General features: G+C 54.5%; 2 protein-coding genes across 13 annotated transcripts in view; both read right to left on the bottom strand.

Annotated features, from left to right (window-relative positions):
* LOC309609477 (homeobox protein Hox-C4) overlaps window positions 1-14,454 on the bottom strand; it is a 64,526-nt gene that overhangs the window by 16,877 nt on the left and 33,195 nt on the right. For 3 of the 12 annotated variants that reach the window (XM_082351052.1, XM_082351063.1, XM_082351060.1), the window contains exons 2-3: window positions 9,705-9,930; window positions 7,808-9,002 (exon numbers count right to left, since the gene is read on the bottom strand). The exons of 4 other annotated variants lie outside the window; for them this stretch is intronic. In XM_082351052.1, coding sequence (XP_082207178.1) covers window positions 8,671-9,002; window positions 9,705-9,858 — 486 coding nt within the window. In that variant the 5' untranslated portion in view covers window positions 9,859-9,930 and the 3' untranslated portion in view covers window positions 7,808-8,670. Of the gene's footprint in view, window positions 1-460; window positions 624-7,807; window positions 9,003-9,704; window positions 14,094-14,454 lie in introns of those variants that run through there. 5 more of the 12 variants (XM_082351061.1, XM_082351058.1, XM_082351057.1 and 2 more) reach the window with 5 other exon arrangements.
* HOXC5 (homeobox C5) lies at window positions 1,759-5,700 on the bottom strand. The gene is made up of 2 exons (XM_082351112.1): window positions 4,960-5,700; window positions 1,759-4,239 (listed from the first exon to the last, which is right to left on the bottom strand). Exons 1-2 carry the CDS (start codon window positions 5,411-5,413, stop codon window positions 4,025-4,027), a joined length of 669 nt encoding a protein of 222 aa, XP_082207238.1. The 5' UTR covers window positions 5,414-5,700; the 3' UTR covers window positions 1,759-4,024.

The raw sequence follows: 14,454 nt of genomic DNA, 5'->3' as shown, positions 1-14,454 counted from the left end.
TGCCTGCCCTGCCTGGACTCTGGGCCACTGGCCAAGGGCTGAACTGGCCCCTCCCCAGAACAAGGGCCCCAGAGGCCCTTTGCACTTGTGCCTAGAGTTTACACACACCTAACAAACACCAAACATCCCTGTGTCTGCCGCTGTCTTTCTTCCCAGCTGAGAAGGGAGAGGGGGTCAGGGAGACCTGGCAAAGCTCTAAAGGACACAGGTCTCTCTTTACCCCAGTCGACTTGCAGCTGGAGGGACCGAGGGGCTGGGGGTGGGGAGGGCTGGTCTGGGGAGACAAGCTCCCCCATCCTCCTACCTCCCAGCGGCTTCTCCTCTTCTTCTCCCACCCTGGCCTGGGGAGGCCTGGGGAGGCCTTCTTCCCCTCCCTTCATGAGTGGGAACTGCCTCCTCTTTGAGGGGGGGGGATTAGGTAAATGAGAGAAAGGGTCAGAGATAGAGAAAATTAACTTACAGCGTTCGTCTGGGATTCATTTGCGAAGATGTAACCTCTCTCACCATCATCCCCAGCGCCGTAATCCCCTCTAACTGCCAGGCCCTCTGTCCTAGCATTAAACCTCACCAGCAGCTGCGTGGCTGGACAGTTAAGATTATATATGATGTAAATATATTGTGGGTTTGTCAGCTCTCCCTACACCATAAAACTTGGTTTAATGACATCACGTGGTCCCCCAAGAGCCACTCATGGGCTTGCCTTCGGGCCATTCACATAAATAACCTCCAAAAGTTTCAAACTCCTAAATTCACATAGAAGCCCTGCGTGTTTCCCTAATGCTCAGTTACACTAAAAAGCCCTTGTGCTGCTCCTTGGCCTCACCCCCATACCCCCCTTGCAGGGTGGGGAGAGGGGAGAGGGTGGATCTTTATTTATTTATTTATTTACTTACTTACTTACATAAGGACCTGTCGCCTTCGAGGTCATGTTGATATTTTTTTTCCTCCTATTTTTTTTCTCCTCTCTCCTCTAATTGCTCAGAGTGGGCCGTGTCCCCCTCTTCCCACTCCCCGGGGAAGGTAAGTCACGCTTCTTCCCCTTCTTTCTCACTGCCACAGGGGGTGGGTTCCAGGGCAAAGTGGAGAAGCAGGCTCTGTGGTCTCTGTTTGGGACCCAGAAGCCCCTCCACTAACTCCCCAAGAGCAATGCCAAACCCTGGTACTTGAAGATTGTTCCAGGAGGCCGGCTGGTGAAGCAGAAGCCTCTGCTCTGGGAGAAAGCAAGAGTCTGGGCCGCACCCACTCGCAGTGCAAGGGAGTATGTCCGAGGCCTCTGTCTAGGTTGTGGTCGCTGATGCCGCTGAAGCAGAGGCTGGGCCCTGAGCGCAGGTCTGCGGACTGTGACAGAGGGTGGAAAACTGGCAGGCACGGCTGTGTCTACCCAAGTCTGGCCGATTGGAGTCACTACTCCAGCTCCTCCAGGGAAAGAGAGACCCAAACCCTGCGGGGAGGAGGCATCAGTGCACAGTGGGGCTGGTGTACCCTGCCCAGCGGGTCTGAGCCACACTGTCCCCACCCCTGGCCAAGCTCCTGGTTCTCCTCCCGGGGCGATGCATCCCCTCACCCCACCGCACCTCAACCCCCAGGAGGAAGCGCAGGGCCTCGGCAGTCAGGGAGGTTGGGGTGGGTGATGGTGGGCACTACAACCTCTTTCTTAGTTAACTGTTACCCACTGGAGACGCCAGTGCTTCTCCACACTTCACTGCTCGCCCAATAGTTTTACTCAGCATGGAGAAAAAATTAAAATAACTCTCTGAAGAAAATTACACATTTTATTTGAGAGAAAGGAGACAGATGAGTTGGTGCAGGGCTGGGCTGACTGCTGAGCGCTAGTGGAAGAGAGACATTACAGGCTCCCTAACCTGGCCTGAGTGCAGTGAGAAGGGGAAGGGTGTAGCCATGGGTGCAGTTCAAGAAACATGTGTGGAGACCTCCTACATGCTAGGCATGGGGTGAGGCAAGCCTCTTGGGTCTTTCAGAAAAAAAAAAATGACAGACTGGCAGCTTAGGCAGTGGGATGCAGAGAAGTCAGTCCTTATAATAAATCCAAGGAGCATCAGCATTAATAATCATAAATATTCTCCTTGCCCCTCCCCAAAGCCTCTCTGCTCCCTTTCCCTCTTGGCTGATGGAATAGACTTCTAGCCCAGATACCGAACTGGCCCCCGCCCCCAGTGTGGGGGGCCTAGGCTTGGCTCCAGGAAATCACCCCGTCGTGGGAGGCGGGAGAGGAAATGCAGTAAAGTTTTATGAACCCTTCCCGCATTTGTTTCTCCTATAAAGTACTTCCTCCCCCATCCCATCCCAGGAGCCTGGGGCGGAGCAGATCTTTGGCCTAGGCCAGCCTCAGGCACCACCTGAATTATCTGCCTTCTCCCCTTCCCTTTAGCTTCCCCTCCCCCTCCACACAAAATCCCAAAGACTGAGATAAATGATGGCAAACAGACGCAACTCAGGCACTGGTCTATGCAACTCCTCTCCCAGCTAATTGTCCTGCATAGCCCTAGGCCCTAGGAGGTGGGGAAGACAGTCTGAACATTTCCTGCCAGGCAGGTACACACTGCAAGTTGCCCCACTGCTTCCCCCCAACCTTAGAAAGCTCACACACCTCCTCCCACAGCGCCCCTCTACTGAGCAGTACCAACTCTTTCTGAGCATCCTTTTGGGACCAAATAGGCCCCTAGGCTGAGGGCTCAGCCCTTCCTCTATGTCCAGCGAGGCCCGGGGACCACATAGCCCTGAGAGAGCTCTGCACAGGCCCAGAAGGGCCTGAGTCTGAGCACCGTGGAGCCATGGGTCCTTGGTCCCTGCAGATTAGCTCTGGCATGCTGTCGGGCCGCTGCCAGTCTAGAGGCCTCAGATCCATCCAGCCAAAGTGGGAGTGGGTGCAGAGGCCTGAATGCCTGGGACAGCCACAGCATGGGAAAAGCCAGTACAGACGGCTTGGGTGCCCTCCCCTTCCCCGAGAGGTCCTTCTTGGAGCCAGGGATTGAGAAAGAAGCTCAGTTTGACCTTCTTCTTCTCAATACTCTTAGAGGTTCCTAAAAATTATTTTAAAGGAGAGGCTTAAAGGCTGCGGGCCTCCCCCAACACCCATAGCCCATTTAGACAATTTTCCCCAATACATGCCCCCCAAACAGAGAGGAGCCGCTGCATCTTTAGTCCTGTTCTCTCTTTGTCTTTATTTGATATGACAAAATATAGTTTCAGGAAAGACCTGGAGTCAATAAATAGTTGGACAATAGCGATGAGCAGAAGGACACCGGAAGTCGTAGCAGGGACTGCTGGGGCAGCCAGGAGCCTCTAGGACCTTTGCTGGGGTCCAGTAGCAGGGAACCCCAATAGTTGAGCTAGCTAGCGGTCTGAGGCTGGGGGCCTGAGAGGGCATGCAGAGAGCGCAGGCTGGACAAGTTCCCGGGCTTTGGGGTGGGGGGTGCAGGTTGGGAGAGCATAGGGCAACCAAGGGGGCCCTAGGCAGACAGTCAGTCATCTTCCCCCTTTCATATGCAAATCATTTAAAAAATGAACATCGAGTTTAGTGGCTACAAGGAAGCACCCCGAGTCTGGTGCCGGACTCTGCCAGGCACAACCATCCTCTTACCGAGCCCGCAGCCTGGAACAAAGGAGAGGGCGAGGCCGGAGGGTCCGGGCGCGGGGCCTGAGGCGCCCGCAGGGCCCACCTGAACCCCGGCGGCCACGCCGGGGCAGGAATCCTGAGAGGCAGCCCAGGCCGGGCTCGCTCAGCACCAGCCCTTATGCCACAGCCCCCTGGGGATCCTGCGGATAGCCTGCCCTGGGACCTCGGTGCTGAGCCGAACTGAGGGGAGTCCGGGCAGCGCGGGCAGCCACGCGGGAACCTGGGGTCGGTGGGGATGCGGAATGCCAAGGGAAAGAGCTGTTGTCTGTGAGGCCGGGGAGCCGATGCTCCAAGCCCCCGCCCTATACCGAGAGAGGAAAACCGAAAAGGAAAGGCGCAGGGACCGAAGCGGGCTCGGGGTGCTCTCGGCGGGCCTCCCCGCTGCCTCTAGAGAGCCTCTTTGCTTTTCATTTTGGAATCTTTCTTCCACTTCATCCTGCGGTTCTGGAACCAGATCTTGATCTGTCTCTCGTTGAGACACAAGTTGTTGGCGATCTCTATGCGCCTGCGGCGAGTGAGGTAGCGGTTAAAGTGGAATTCTTTTTCCAGTTCCAGAGTCTGGTAGCGCGTGTAACTGGTTCGGGACCGCTTGCCGTCAGTCTCTGGAATATAAACCCCCCAAGCCAGGAAGGGGTGAATAGCGTGCAGCGCCCCAGCTTCCCCATCCCAGCCCCAGGTCCCCACCCGCAGCCGGAGGGAGAAGACGCGAGCGGGGCAGGACAGGCCCGGCGGGCCGCAGGCGGGCCCGGCCCAGCCCGGCCCAGCGCAGCCCAGCCCAGCCTGGCCCCGGGAGAGGCGCCTCCGCCCAGGCAGGAAACTTTCCGCCGCAGCCTTCACTCAGCAGCCGGAGGGGCTGAGGGGGTGGGGGGGAGAGGGAGACCCAGGCTCGGACCGAACAATAAGCACCCTCGAGATCCGAGCACCGGGGACCCCCCTTCCGCCCCTCCCAAGTCGCTGAAATCTTCCGGAGCGGCAAGCGGCGGCCGAGCCGGCTCCGCAGGGGAGGGAGGAGGGACCGCGGGGGGATCCCCGCTCTGGAGCCCCGCGCTCCTCACCCTTCAGATTCCTCTATTTTTTTAACTCCCTCCCTCTCCCCCCAAAATTGAATATTGCCTTTTATACACGTTTTGTTCCTATGATCCAATTATGTCGTCGTAAATTTGGGCGCACACAGCCTCTAAGCCTTTTAGTGGACAGTTTTACGAGCCATTGATGCCTGGATCGTAAAATTTATGGCCGCAGGTTTTTTTTCTTTATTTGCCCCGCATGGCCTATAAAACCCAGGCGGACCCGAGCGCGCAAAATGAAGTCCTAAAGTTTACCGTGGCTCATGTGCAGTTTGGTCATCCACGGGTAAATCTGTGGCGGGGCCGGTGGCTGGCTCAGTCCGGCGGGCTGCCCTGTCTGCGCCTGCTCCTCTTTGATCTCCCCACTGCTCTTAGCTCGCTCCTCCAGCGCTGGGCGAGCCGCCTTCTGACTGTACATCCCGGGGTTCAGAGGAGCCGCTTCATCTCTGCCCAGAGCGTGTCCCGGAGCGGCCGCGGCGCTGCAGGCGGGGCGGTCGGGGTGAGCCCGGGGGTTGGCAGCCATGTCTACCCCGTGGAGAGAGTTGGAAGGCGCAGGCGGTGGGAAAGTGATGCTTAAGTCCAATCCGCCGTAGCAATACCTGGATGCCTGCACCTCTGAGGCCGATCCATAGTTCCCACAAGTTTGCATGTTATAGGCAGGGATATTGGGGCTCTGCTTATAGAATGAATTGGCTACGTAGGAGCTCATGGCGGGGAGGGCCCAAAAAAAATTTCTGCACCCTTTTTGATTAAGGGTGATTTGTGACTCTTTGAAGTTGAGGGGTTTTTTGTTCTCCAAAGTGCACAATTTATAGGTGGAGATATCTCTTTCTTTATCCTATGCGCTCTTCCCAAATAAGGGAGCCTTAAATAGAGTCACGTGACTCGAGCGGCCACTCATAAATTTGGCTTGATGACCTCCGGGAGGTTAGTGATGGAAGCCGGCGAAACGCATCTTGATATGTTGGCAAAGCCCAACCAAGGGGGAGAGGGAGTGAGGGAGAGAGAGAAAGAGAGAGAAGGGGGAGGAAAAAAAAAAGGTTCTTGGAATTGGGGGGTAGGCGGGACAACGAGCCCACAGCGACACCTGGTGCCTCCTTGGAGGAATTGCAGCCTGGCTCGCTGGCTGGCCTTCAGGACTCTGGATTTTCCACGCTGTAGAGGAGAAGCTGGGTGTTGCTGCAACAAACCACTGAAATGGCCTTTTAAATTGTATTTAATTTTAAGGGGAGATGAGGCTTCACTAGGATGCACAGAGGGTTTGTTTTGCTTTTTGGTTTTTTGTTTTCTGTTTTTTCGGGGTTTTCTTGGGTAACGGATGGCCCCATCCTCCCCAACCCTGGGGTCTTTCAATGTTCAAAAATGGCTGAGGGAAGGGGATTGAGGTAGGAGAGCCCCTACCCAGGCTGGAGGGGGCTTATCTCAGGTTCTCTAAACCAAGGGTCGAGGTCCCTTTCCTTTGAGGCCCCAGGGCCCTGATACTGCTGAGGAGGTGCCTGTCAGCCTGAGAAAGTGAACCCAGCCTCTGCAGAGGTAGGCAGGATGCCCAGGAGGAGGGGTCCCGGGTGGGCAGAACTAGATAGGGGGCTCATGGGACTGAGAGTGCTGGGGACTCTGGGATGAGCCTGGAGGTGAGGAGCCAGGGGAAGATGAGTAGGCCTCCTCATCGTGCCAGGGACCCCAGAGTAGCAACAAGGCAATTTTCAATTGTGTGAGTGGGTGGATGGCTAGCTGGGTGGGTGAAGAACCACACACAATGAACTGGAGGACTGCTCTGCATCCCTGTGTATGACCCTGGTGTGGTACCCATGCCAGGTATTTTGGATGGAAAATAGATGTTAATTGAGGGCGTGGAGAAGCAAGATTCAAGCTTCCACAAATATTATATGAGCAGGGCAAAGGAAAAGGCCTGTTTTGTGCCCTTTGGAGGAAAGGCCTCTGGACCAGGCTTTCCAGGGACCTGGGTTCAAAAGGTCCATAGGAGAGCAATTTCTGAGCTTTCTGGAGGTGTCCAAAAGGATCTAGCTGGGGGTGGGGGGATGGGGGTAGGCAGGGCTGGCGTCTGGGCCACCTTCACAGCCTGTGACCAGGGGCTCCGCAGCTATTCGGCCCCTTTACATCCCCCCTCCGCTAGCCCCAAGTCTTATTCTTTCCTGCCTGCCTCTCCCCAGGAAATATCCGCCCCGGCCAGGAGAAGCCCCCCTCCCGCCCCCGCTGGCAGAGGCGCTGGAGGGGGCGCTGGCGGGGGATCTGGAAGGTCTGGAAAACTGGCGGATTTTTTCCCTCTGGGAGACCCCCTCACTACCTCACCCCCTAGGTCCACTCAGGTTTCTCTGGCTGGGCTTAGGAGAGAAGGCCTGAGCTGGGGAAGGGCTAGGGTCTGGCTGCGCTCCTCACCGGCCTAGTTTGAGGGGAGAAGAAAGAGTAAGGAACCAGACTGGGGCTGGCGCTGTAAGGAGGAAGGAATTTGGTCCCGGCCACGTCAGGAGTCCCAGAGCAGGCGAGAGCTCAGTTTCCAGGCTTTCTTTTCCGAGATGTCCTTGAATCGCTCAATCTCTGCCGAAGGGCTCGGGTCCCGCGGTCTCCTCTTTCCCTCGGTTCTCCGCCTCCGCCACGTTTCGCAAGAGTCGGCCTGGCGCGGGCCGGGGGCTGCCCTGCTGGCTTCCGGCTGCGCCTCCCTCCTCGCTCCGGGGAGTGGGCGGGGGTGAACTGGGGCCTGGATAATGCGTCCTTTCTGGCCTTTGGGGCCCGGGGTTCAGAAGCCGAGGACCCCAGACTACCAAAGGCAGGAAGAAAGGCCTGTGTGGGGCCGGAGACCACACCGACCAACCCGGGCTCCCACTCTACCCCCAGCGAAACCCCGTGCGGCCCTTTTTGCGGGGCGAGGACGTTGCTCTATGTGGGGAACCCGGAGAGGCCTCTCAGCCACCAGCGCGATCCCCGGGAGAACCGGGAGGCAGGGCTCAGCGCCGGGCCGGGCGAGGCGCGTGCAGGGGGCCGGGGGCTCGCAGGCGGCGGGCAGACGCGGGAGCGCTCGGAGCCTGTTCCAAGTTTCACCCCGAGGCCGGCAGGCGAGCGAAGTAACAGAAATCCCGATATAAACTTTTAAAAATAATATCAGTTTTATTAAATATTCGAGAACGGATCCAGAGGTCGGATTTATACAGGAGGGTAACACGACGAGATTTTTTTAATTTATTTTTTTTCTCCTACCGGCTAAACAAACGTCATTCACTATTTTTTCTTTTTGTACTTTCCCCTCTTTTTTTTTTTTTCCTTTTTAAGATGGGATTGGAACACGGACGGTGCTAAACATAAATATAAATACAGAGACCACAAATACAGCTAAAAATATTCACACAGAAATGGTCACAGTTTGTAATATGCCATAATGATCCCCAGGATTCTTTAAATACAATTCGCCTGGGCTGGGCATTTGCTGGGGCAGAGGGGCCGGGCGGGGGCTGCGGGCAGGCCCTGGGGGTTGCTGTGGGACCACCACGCACCCTACTTGGGCCTCCCGCCCTCCCCGGCTGCCACGCCGGGCCCTGAGGCCTGGGAGCGGAGGCCCCCGGGCCCGGGAGCCGGCTGTCTGCGCGGGGGCGGGGGTGGGGGGCGCCGAGAGGGTGGGAGGCCAAGTCCTCGTTTGGAGGGAGATCTGTGGAGTCTGAAGCGAGGTTCAGGCACGAGCCCCAAGGCCTGGGCGAGGGAAGGGGCCTGCAGACGAGCCGAGAACGAGCTAGCGAGGGAGCAGGAGGAGCAGGAGGAGGAGGCGCCTTGTGAAAGAGTCTGTGCGGTGAGGGAGGGGGTCCAGAGTTGACTTTTCAGGTCCATATTTGACTCCCTAATTTTGTCTCAGAAGTCCAAACATCAATTGTGCCAGTGATAAATACAGAGTGTGTGATTAAGAGGGAGTTGGGGGGAGCGAGGGAGCAGGAGAGAGAGGGGTGGCAGGGACAGTCCTGGTCACTCTTTCTGCTTCTCCTCTTCTGTCTCTTCCCGCTTTTCCTCTTTTCCGCCCAGGCTGTCGACCGCAGCCCCTCCGCCGCCCCCTGAGAGCGTGGACGTGAGATTAGACTCTTTTTTCCACTTCATCCGGCGGTTCTGGAACCAGATTTTGATCTGTCGCTCGGTCAGGCAGAGCGCGTTGGCGATCTCGATGCGCCGGCGCCGCGTTAGGTAGCGGTTGAAGTGAAATTCCTTCTCCAGTTCCAGGGTCTGGTACCGCGAGTAGATCTGGCGACCGCGCCTCCGGTCCGCTCCATAGCCGACCCCTAGAGATCCGGGCACAAAACACACTAAAAACAATCAGCAAGGCATCCTCCACAGACGATTTAGCCTAGCACAGCCCTGACCCTCCCAACTTGGCCAGCAACTCACGGGCCCCCTCGGGCTCCAGCCTTCTCCTCTCTGCCCTGCCTCCACCCCCACTGGGGGTACTACAGCCAGGATCCCAACTTCATTCAGTCCCCCCCCCCAGGTTGGTAGGTGGGTCCCAAAGAAAGGTGGGGGTAGGGTGGGGGACAGAACCAGGCAGAAAGCTGCAAGTCTAAAGGCTGATTTTTGAAAAATCCCAAACACGGGGGATGGGGCCCCATTTCTGTACGACTGGGTTCCCCCATCTCCCCAAGCGCCCTAGCTCCTTGGAAACTTCTCCCCACTTCTCTGTCCCCTCCTCTCCCCCTCCCTTCTCCTCAGCCTGACTCGACTTTGGGGGGGCTCCCCCACCCCCTCCCCTCATCCCCTGCCCTGTTCCTGCCCCCTCAGCTCGCCTTGGAGCCCTCCAATCCGTCAGGGGCCGAGGGGGCCAGGCCCCTGCGAGCAAGCGGGAGGCGAGCAGAGGGGGCAGAAGAGGGGGCCCTGTCTCGGCGTCGGCGAGGAGACGAGCGTGATTGTTTTTATGGGGCCATAAAAAACTCTCTCCGCCCGTTCTTCTAGGGAAGCCGGTCATAAAGCCAGTTCAGTTTATTTAATTTATATCTCAGAGCTGTAAAACTCACCACTGTGCGAATTCATTCGCTGCATCCAGGGGTAAATCTGGATACTGGCTTTCTGGTCCTGGGGCGCAGTCCTGCCCTGCTCAGAACTAAAATCCTGAGCGATTGAGGTCTGTGTGTTATGTCCTAAGGTGTTTTGTCTGCAGTTTGAGAGCATGTCTTTCTCCTGGTAAAAGGAATTAGATCCATAGTCATACGGCCCTCGGCTGGAACTGAACACGACATTCTCCTGTGGCGAATAAAAGGGAGTCGAGTAGATCCGGTTCTGGGCAACGGCCGCTCCATAGGTCGAGAAATGCCTCACTGGATCATAGGCGGTGGAATTGAGGGCGACGTTGGGGAGGACGTCCTGGCCCCCGGCGAGGTGGCAGGATAAGGAAGGGTTAGTGAAGTAGGAATTCATCCCTTTGCCTTTACCTGGTCGGGCTATGATTTCTTTAATATTTATTTCTGTCTCCAGTTTGTACTCGGAACTAGATGGTTATAGGGACGGCTCCAATCCAGGACAGACAAAATGACAAAGTCAGCTGACCCCCTCCCAGCCAATCGCAAGCCAGATGTCAAGAAGGGGGAAAAAAATCGCTTCTGCTTCTGTTGATTCCCTAGTTGAGACTAAGTGTGTGCTTTGAAAGTAAGACTTGGATTTCTTTTAAAAATATATATGTAAGGGAACTGATTTGAAGGTGAAGGAAGGGTGAATGTCCCCGAGCAGGGCCTTGGGGCCCAGAAAAGGAGAGCTGCACTCCCAGGAAATCTCTCAGCTCCAGCTAACTTTGCTGTGCTGTAGCCACAGCCAGGGCTGGAGAAATCCCTGTATTTTCAATCTGATTTCATCTTTTATATCTGCCCCCTTCTAAAATTACATCTTGATTTCTCCATGGGAGGAACTCCCTCCCAGCTCAGGGGGATCCCCAGAAATCCTACAGGAAATCCTGGTTTGATACTCCATGGAGTGAGTCCACATCATTAAACCAGTATATTTTTCCCAATAATTTTTAAAAAAAAAATCAAAAGTGGAAAGAAATTGCATAAAACATGGTGCTCAGAGGAAGGAGAGTCTGGGGTGAAGGGAGCATGTGGGGAGTCCCTAAGTCTAAAGAGGGAAGAGTGAGACTTCAGGGTGCAGTGGCAGAGCTGAGGTGTGCAAAGTAGCCATGCATCTGCTTCCTCTTCCTCCTAGCCCCCCCCCCCGCGTCTACCTCCTCCTCAGGACCCCTTTTGGGGGAAACTCTTGAAGCATTTTTGCCTAAAAGGGAAGATTTATTTTAAAAATAAACAGGAAAGGAAGAGAAAAAAGTAAAAGGTGGGAGAGAGAGAAAAAAAGGAAGAAAGGAAGAAGAAAGAACTCTGAGTCTTTCTAGACACATCAACTCCTGTTTATGTTGGTGAGAATTTATGATTTAGAGCCAGCCAGGGCCGTTGGGGTAATTCACATAGGATCCAGCCAGAAAGAGAAGGCCGGCGGGGTTTTGATGGACAGTGTGTGTCTTGCAGGCTCAAAGCCCCTGCCCCCTCGGACTCTCTGTCCTGCCAAGGGAGGTGCCCCTGGACCTGAGCTCTGGGGCTTGGAGATTCCAGCCAACGTTTCCCGGGGTGCTCTCACCCAAGGGCCGGCCACACCTAGTGGGGCCGTGCCTCTCAGCAGCCCCCTACCTCCATTTTCTTCCCACCTGGGGGCTGAGAAAAAGGAAGAGAAGGTTAGGAAAAGGCGGCTGTGTCCGAGGCTTCTGAGGGAGCTGCAGTGGGCAAACAGAGCGGAAGGTGTGCAGATGTTCTTTTTTTTTTTTCCCCTGATTAATCCAAACTTATTTTGATATCGTAACATAGGCTGAAAATGCTTTGAGTTGACAAAGCGGGGGTCAGTGGGGCAAGCGAAGGGAGCAGTGGAAGCTCATATTTTCGCCTCACCATTTTTTGGTAGTGGGGGGATACTGGCTATAACAAGAACCCGGATGTCTCCGGATTTTATGATCTTTTCCTTCTGTGTAACAAAGCGGAGTAATCAATGGGTAGCAATAAAGCCATAAACGGGACTACGCTGGGAAAAAAACTCGTTTATTCATCTTCTGTAACGTTAAGGGTTTCCCTGGAGTGTCACTAGGGGGGAAAAATAAAGTTTCGAACCCAAAAGCAGACTGTGTGGGAGCTGATGGAGACAACATGTTACTTAATACATGATGAACCTCGTTAAGGGATGGAAGAGTCTTCCTGCGAGACAATTTGTGTTGGCTTTTAAAAATACAGCCCCAGTCCTTCAGAAAGGAGAGAAATGTGTTGGTATTTAGAAGGGCAGGAGGAAGGCCCCTATAGTTATTAAGGTTCCCCCTCTTGGACCATACTTTCCTCTCCCCAAGGAGATGAAGGTGAAGCGTAGAGGAGGATTCTTAAGGAAGAAATTTTGAGATGAGTTGTCTCATTTTGGGGTGCCATGGCAGGTACACAAACAGACACCAGCGTAAGCTGCTTTTCGCTCTAGAATCCAGCTGTCCTCGAATTGAATTCGTGGCATGCCTGGGCAGTGGTTTCCAACAGCTGGCTGGGGCTCCAGGCCCCCTGGAGGGCAAGAGGGAGAGGGAGAGAGAACTGGGGAAGGGGTGGAAGACCGAGGGGTCTGAACTAAGGAGCAAGTCAGTGCACCCCTGGATACAAGTAGCCGCTCTCAGAGTTCCCATCCTCAATTCTGCCCTAAGGGTAGCAGTGTAACACGTAAAAGAGGCCGGAAGAGAGAGTAAATCCCCTCCCCACCCCCACCTCCTTTTCAGAGAGAGATTGCTAGAGGGATAAATCATGTCAGTGATATTTCCTTCAAGATATTAAATTGTTGCAATGTACAACAAATTGAATGATGGAAGATAGGATGTCTTAATGAGGTTTCGCTTTCAATGAGTGTTGATTTTCTATGTATTTTAAAATCTCTTTCATGGGTGGGTGGGGGAAGGAAGGACCTTGAAAGAAAGAAGGGGCTTCTGGGGAAACATGTGCTGCAGCTCCCCAGCAAGGATGCCTGGGTTTCCTTGAGCCCCTCCTAAACCAAGTCTGGAGGGGAAAGGGGCCCCAAAGTTGGGGAGAGTCTCCTTTAGGGCCTAAAAGCGGTGGGCGCGGGGGGTGGGCGACCTGAGGAACAGAATGTTAAGTCTCAGCCCCGGAAAGTTAAGTGTTTTATTACGTCCCTAAACAGAGGGCAGAGACTGAAAGGTCTCACCGATTTATAATGAACAGGAACCAGCTGCTGGGGGAAAGAAGCAGAAATGCTGGACGGGGGGAGAAGGGGAAGCAGAAATACAAATAAATTCCCCTACTGCTTAAAGACTTTCGGCAAAATTAATTTCCAACACACTCTTCCCCCATCACCTTTCATTCCTGAGGAATGAAGCCTTCTTCTTTCAGTTGGATCTTTAATTATGCAGCTGAAATTTGCTGGAAGGATTCGCTCCATGGGGGGAGAGCAGGTCAGATGAGCCGGATCTTCCCTCCATTGGATTATATTTTCCTTTTTTCATTTCATGATAATTTTATTTTTTTGGCAAAAGAACAACTGTCTATGGGGGGAAAGCTGGGACTTGGGTTTTTCTAAATATATTTATATTTTCCTGTTAAATTTGTCTGAAAACAATTATGGAAACTCATCAGCAGAAGCAAGAACAGATGTTTTATTAAAACTGCAGTTGAGCTCTGTAAATATGCACAAGTCCTGGGAAGGAGGGGTGAGAACTTGTTCTTTGTTTCTATAAAACAAGCCTAGAGAAATCAGAGAACACTCCCCATCAGGCCCATAGGTCTCCGACTTGGTCTGCCCCCTTCGGCCTCCGGAATCAGGCATCGGAGGGGGTTTGGCAGAAAGAGCGGTTCGCTTTCAGAGCTGGAATTAGTGGATTCAGAAACAGAATTCCAAAAACACAGAAAAGGAATAAAGGCGGAAAGTTGCCCAGCTCCCTGCTTCAGCCACCCACCCCCATCCAAAACACATGCTTTTCATGAGTGCTAATTATAGGAGAGAACTTACTGTAGGTGCCCTGGGCCTGAGTGGGGGGCAGTCATTGGTCTGGAGTCCCCAAAGTTGCATTGGAGGCTGGGCACTTGAGGGTTTCCCAGGGCAAGTATAGGGCTCCTACTCTAGCCTTACCCCGCTCCAGGCTGGGGGCTGGGGGCCTGTGTAGCTCTGAACTGGGGAAAGGGTGGCTGGGACTGGACGCTGGCCCTGGAGGGGTTCATGGGCAGGCCTCATCTTGCCTGCCTTTGCTTTCCACTCTGCTCTGGGAAATATATTAATTTCTTGGGTAAGGGTATCTGAAGTGAGAGGGATGAGATCTGGAATTTTGATTTGGGGACAATCTTCTCCAGAGGTCCTGTTTAGTTTGTATTCTGCCAGTCTTCTCTCTCTCCCCAGATCCCCCAACTCTGCACCGATGTCTGTGACTCGCCCAGCCTCGCACACAGATACACACACTCCATTCCTGGCTGCCGGCGCCACCAACTACAGCTCGGCGCCTCTGGAGGCTGCTCAGGGACGTGGGCACTGGAGCCACAGGACTCAGCACTCGGCCTGAGCGCCTGGTTGCCTGGAAGCCACTATAGCTGCCGACCCACCCCCTCAATCCTCGACTTCCAGGGCGGGAGAGGAGCGGTTGCCCCACTGGTCCCTTTTGTGCCACTGGGCGAAGGCTGAAATCCCTCTTGCAGAGAAAGCTGAGTTTCAATAATTGTTCAGCTCACCTCACAATAGCACTGTTTGGTTAAGGCTTTGCTGTTCTAG

The sequence above is a fragment of the Balaenoptera borealis genome, assembly GCF_965194805.1.
Source record: "Balaenoptera borealis genome assembly, chromosome: 13".
Lineage (NCBI taxonomy): Eukaryota > Metazoa > Chordata > Mammalia > Artiodactyla > Balaenopteridae > Balaenoptera > Balaenoptera borealis.
The sequence above is the reverse complement of the archived record's forward strand: the minus strand, read 5'-3'. Positions and strand labels throughout refer to the sequence as shown.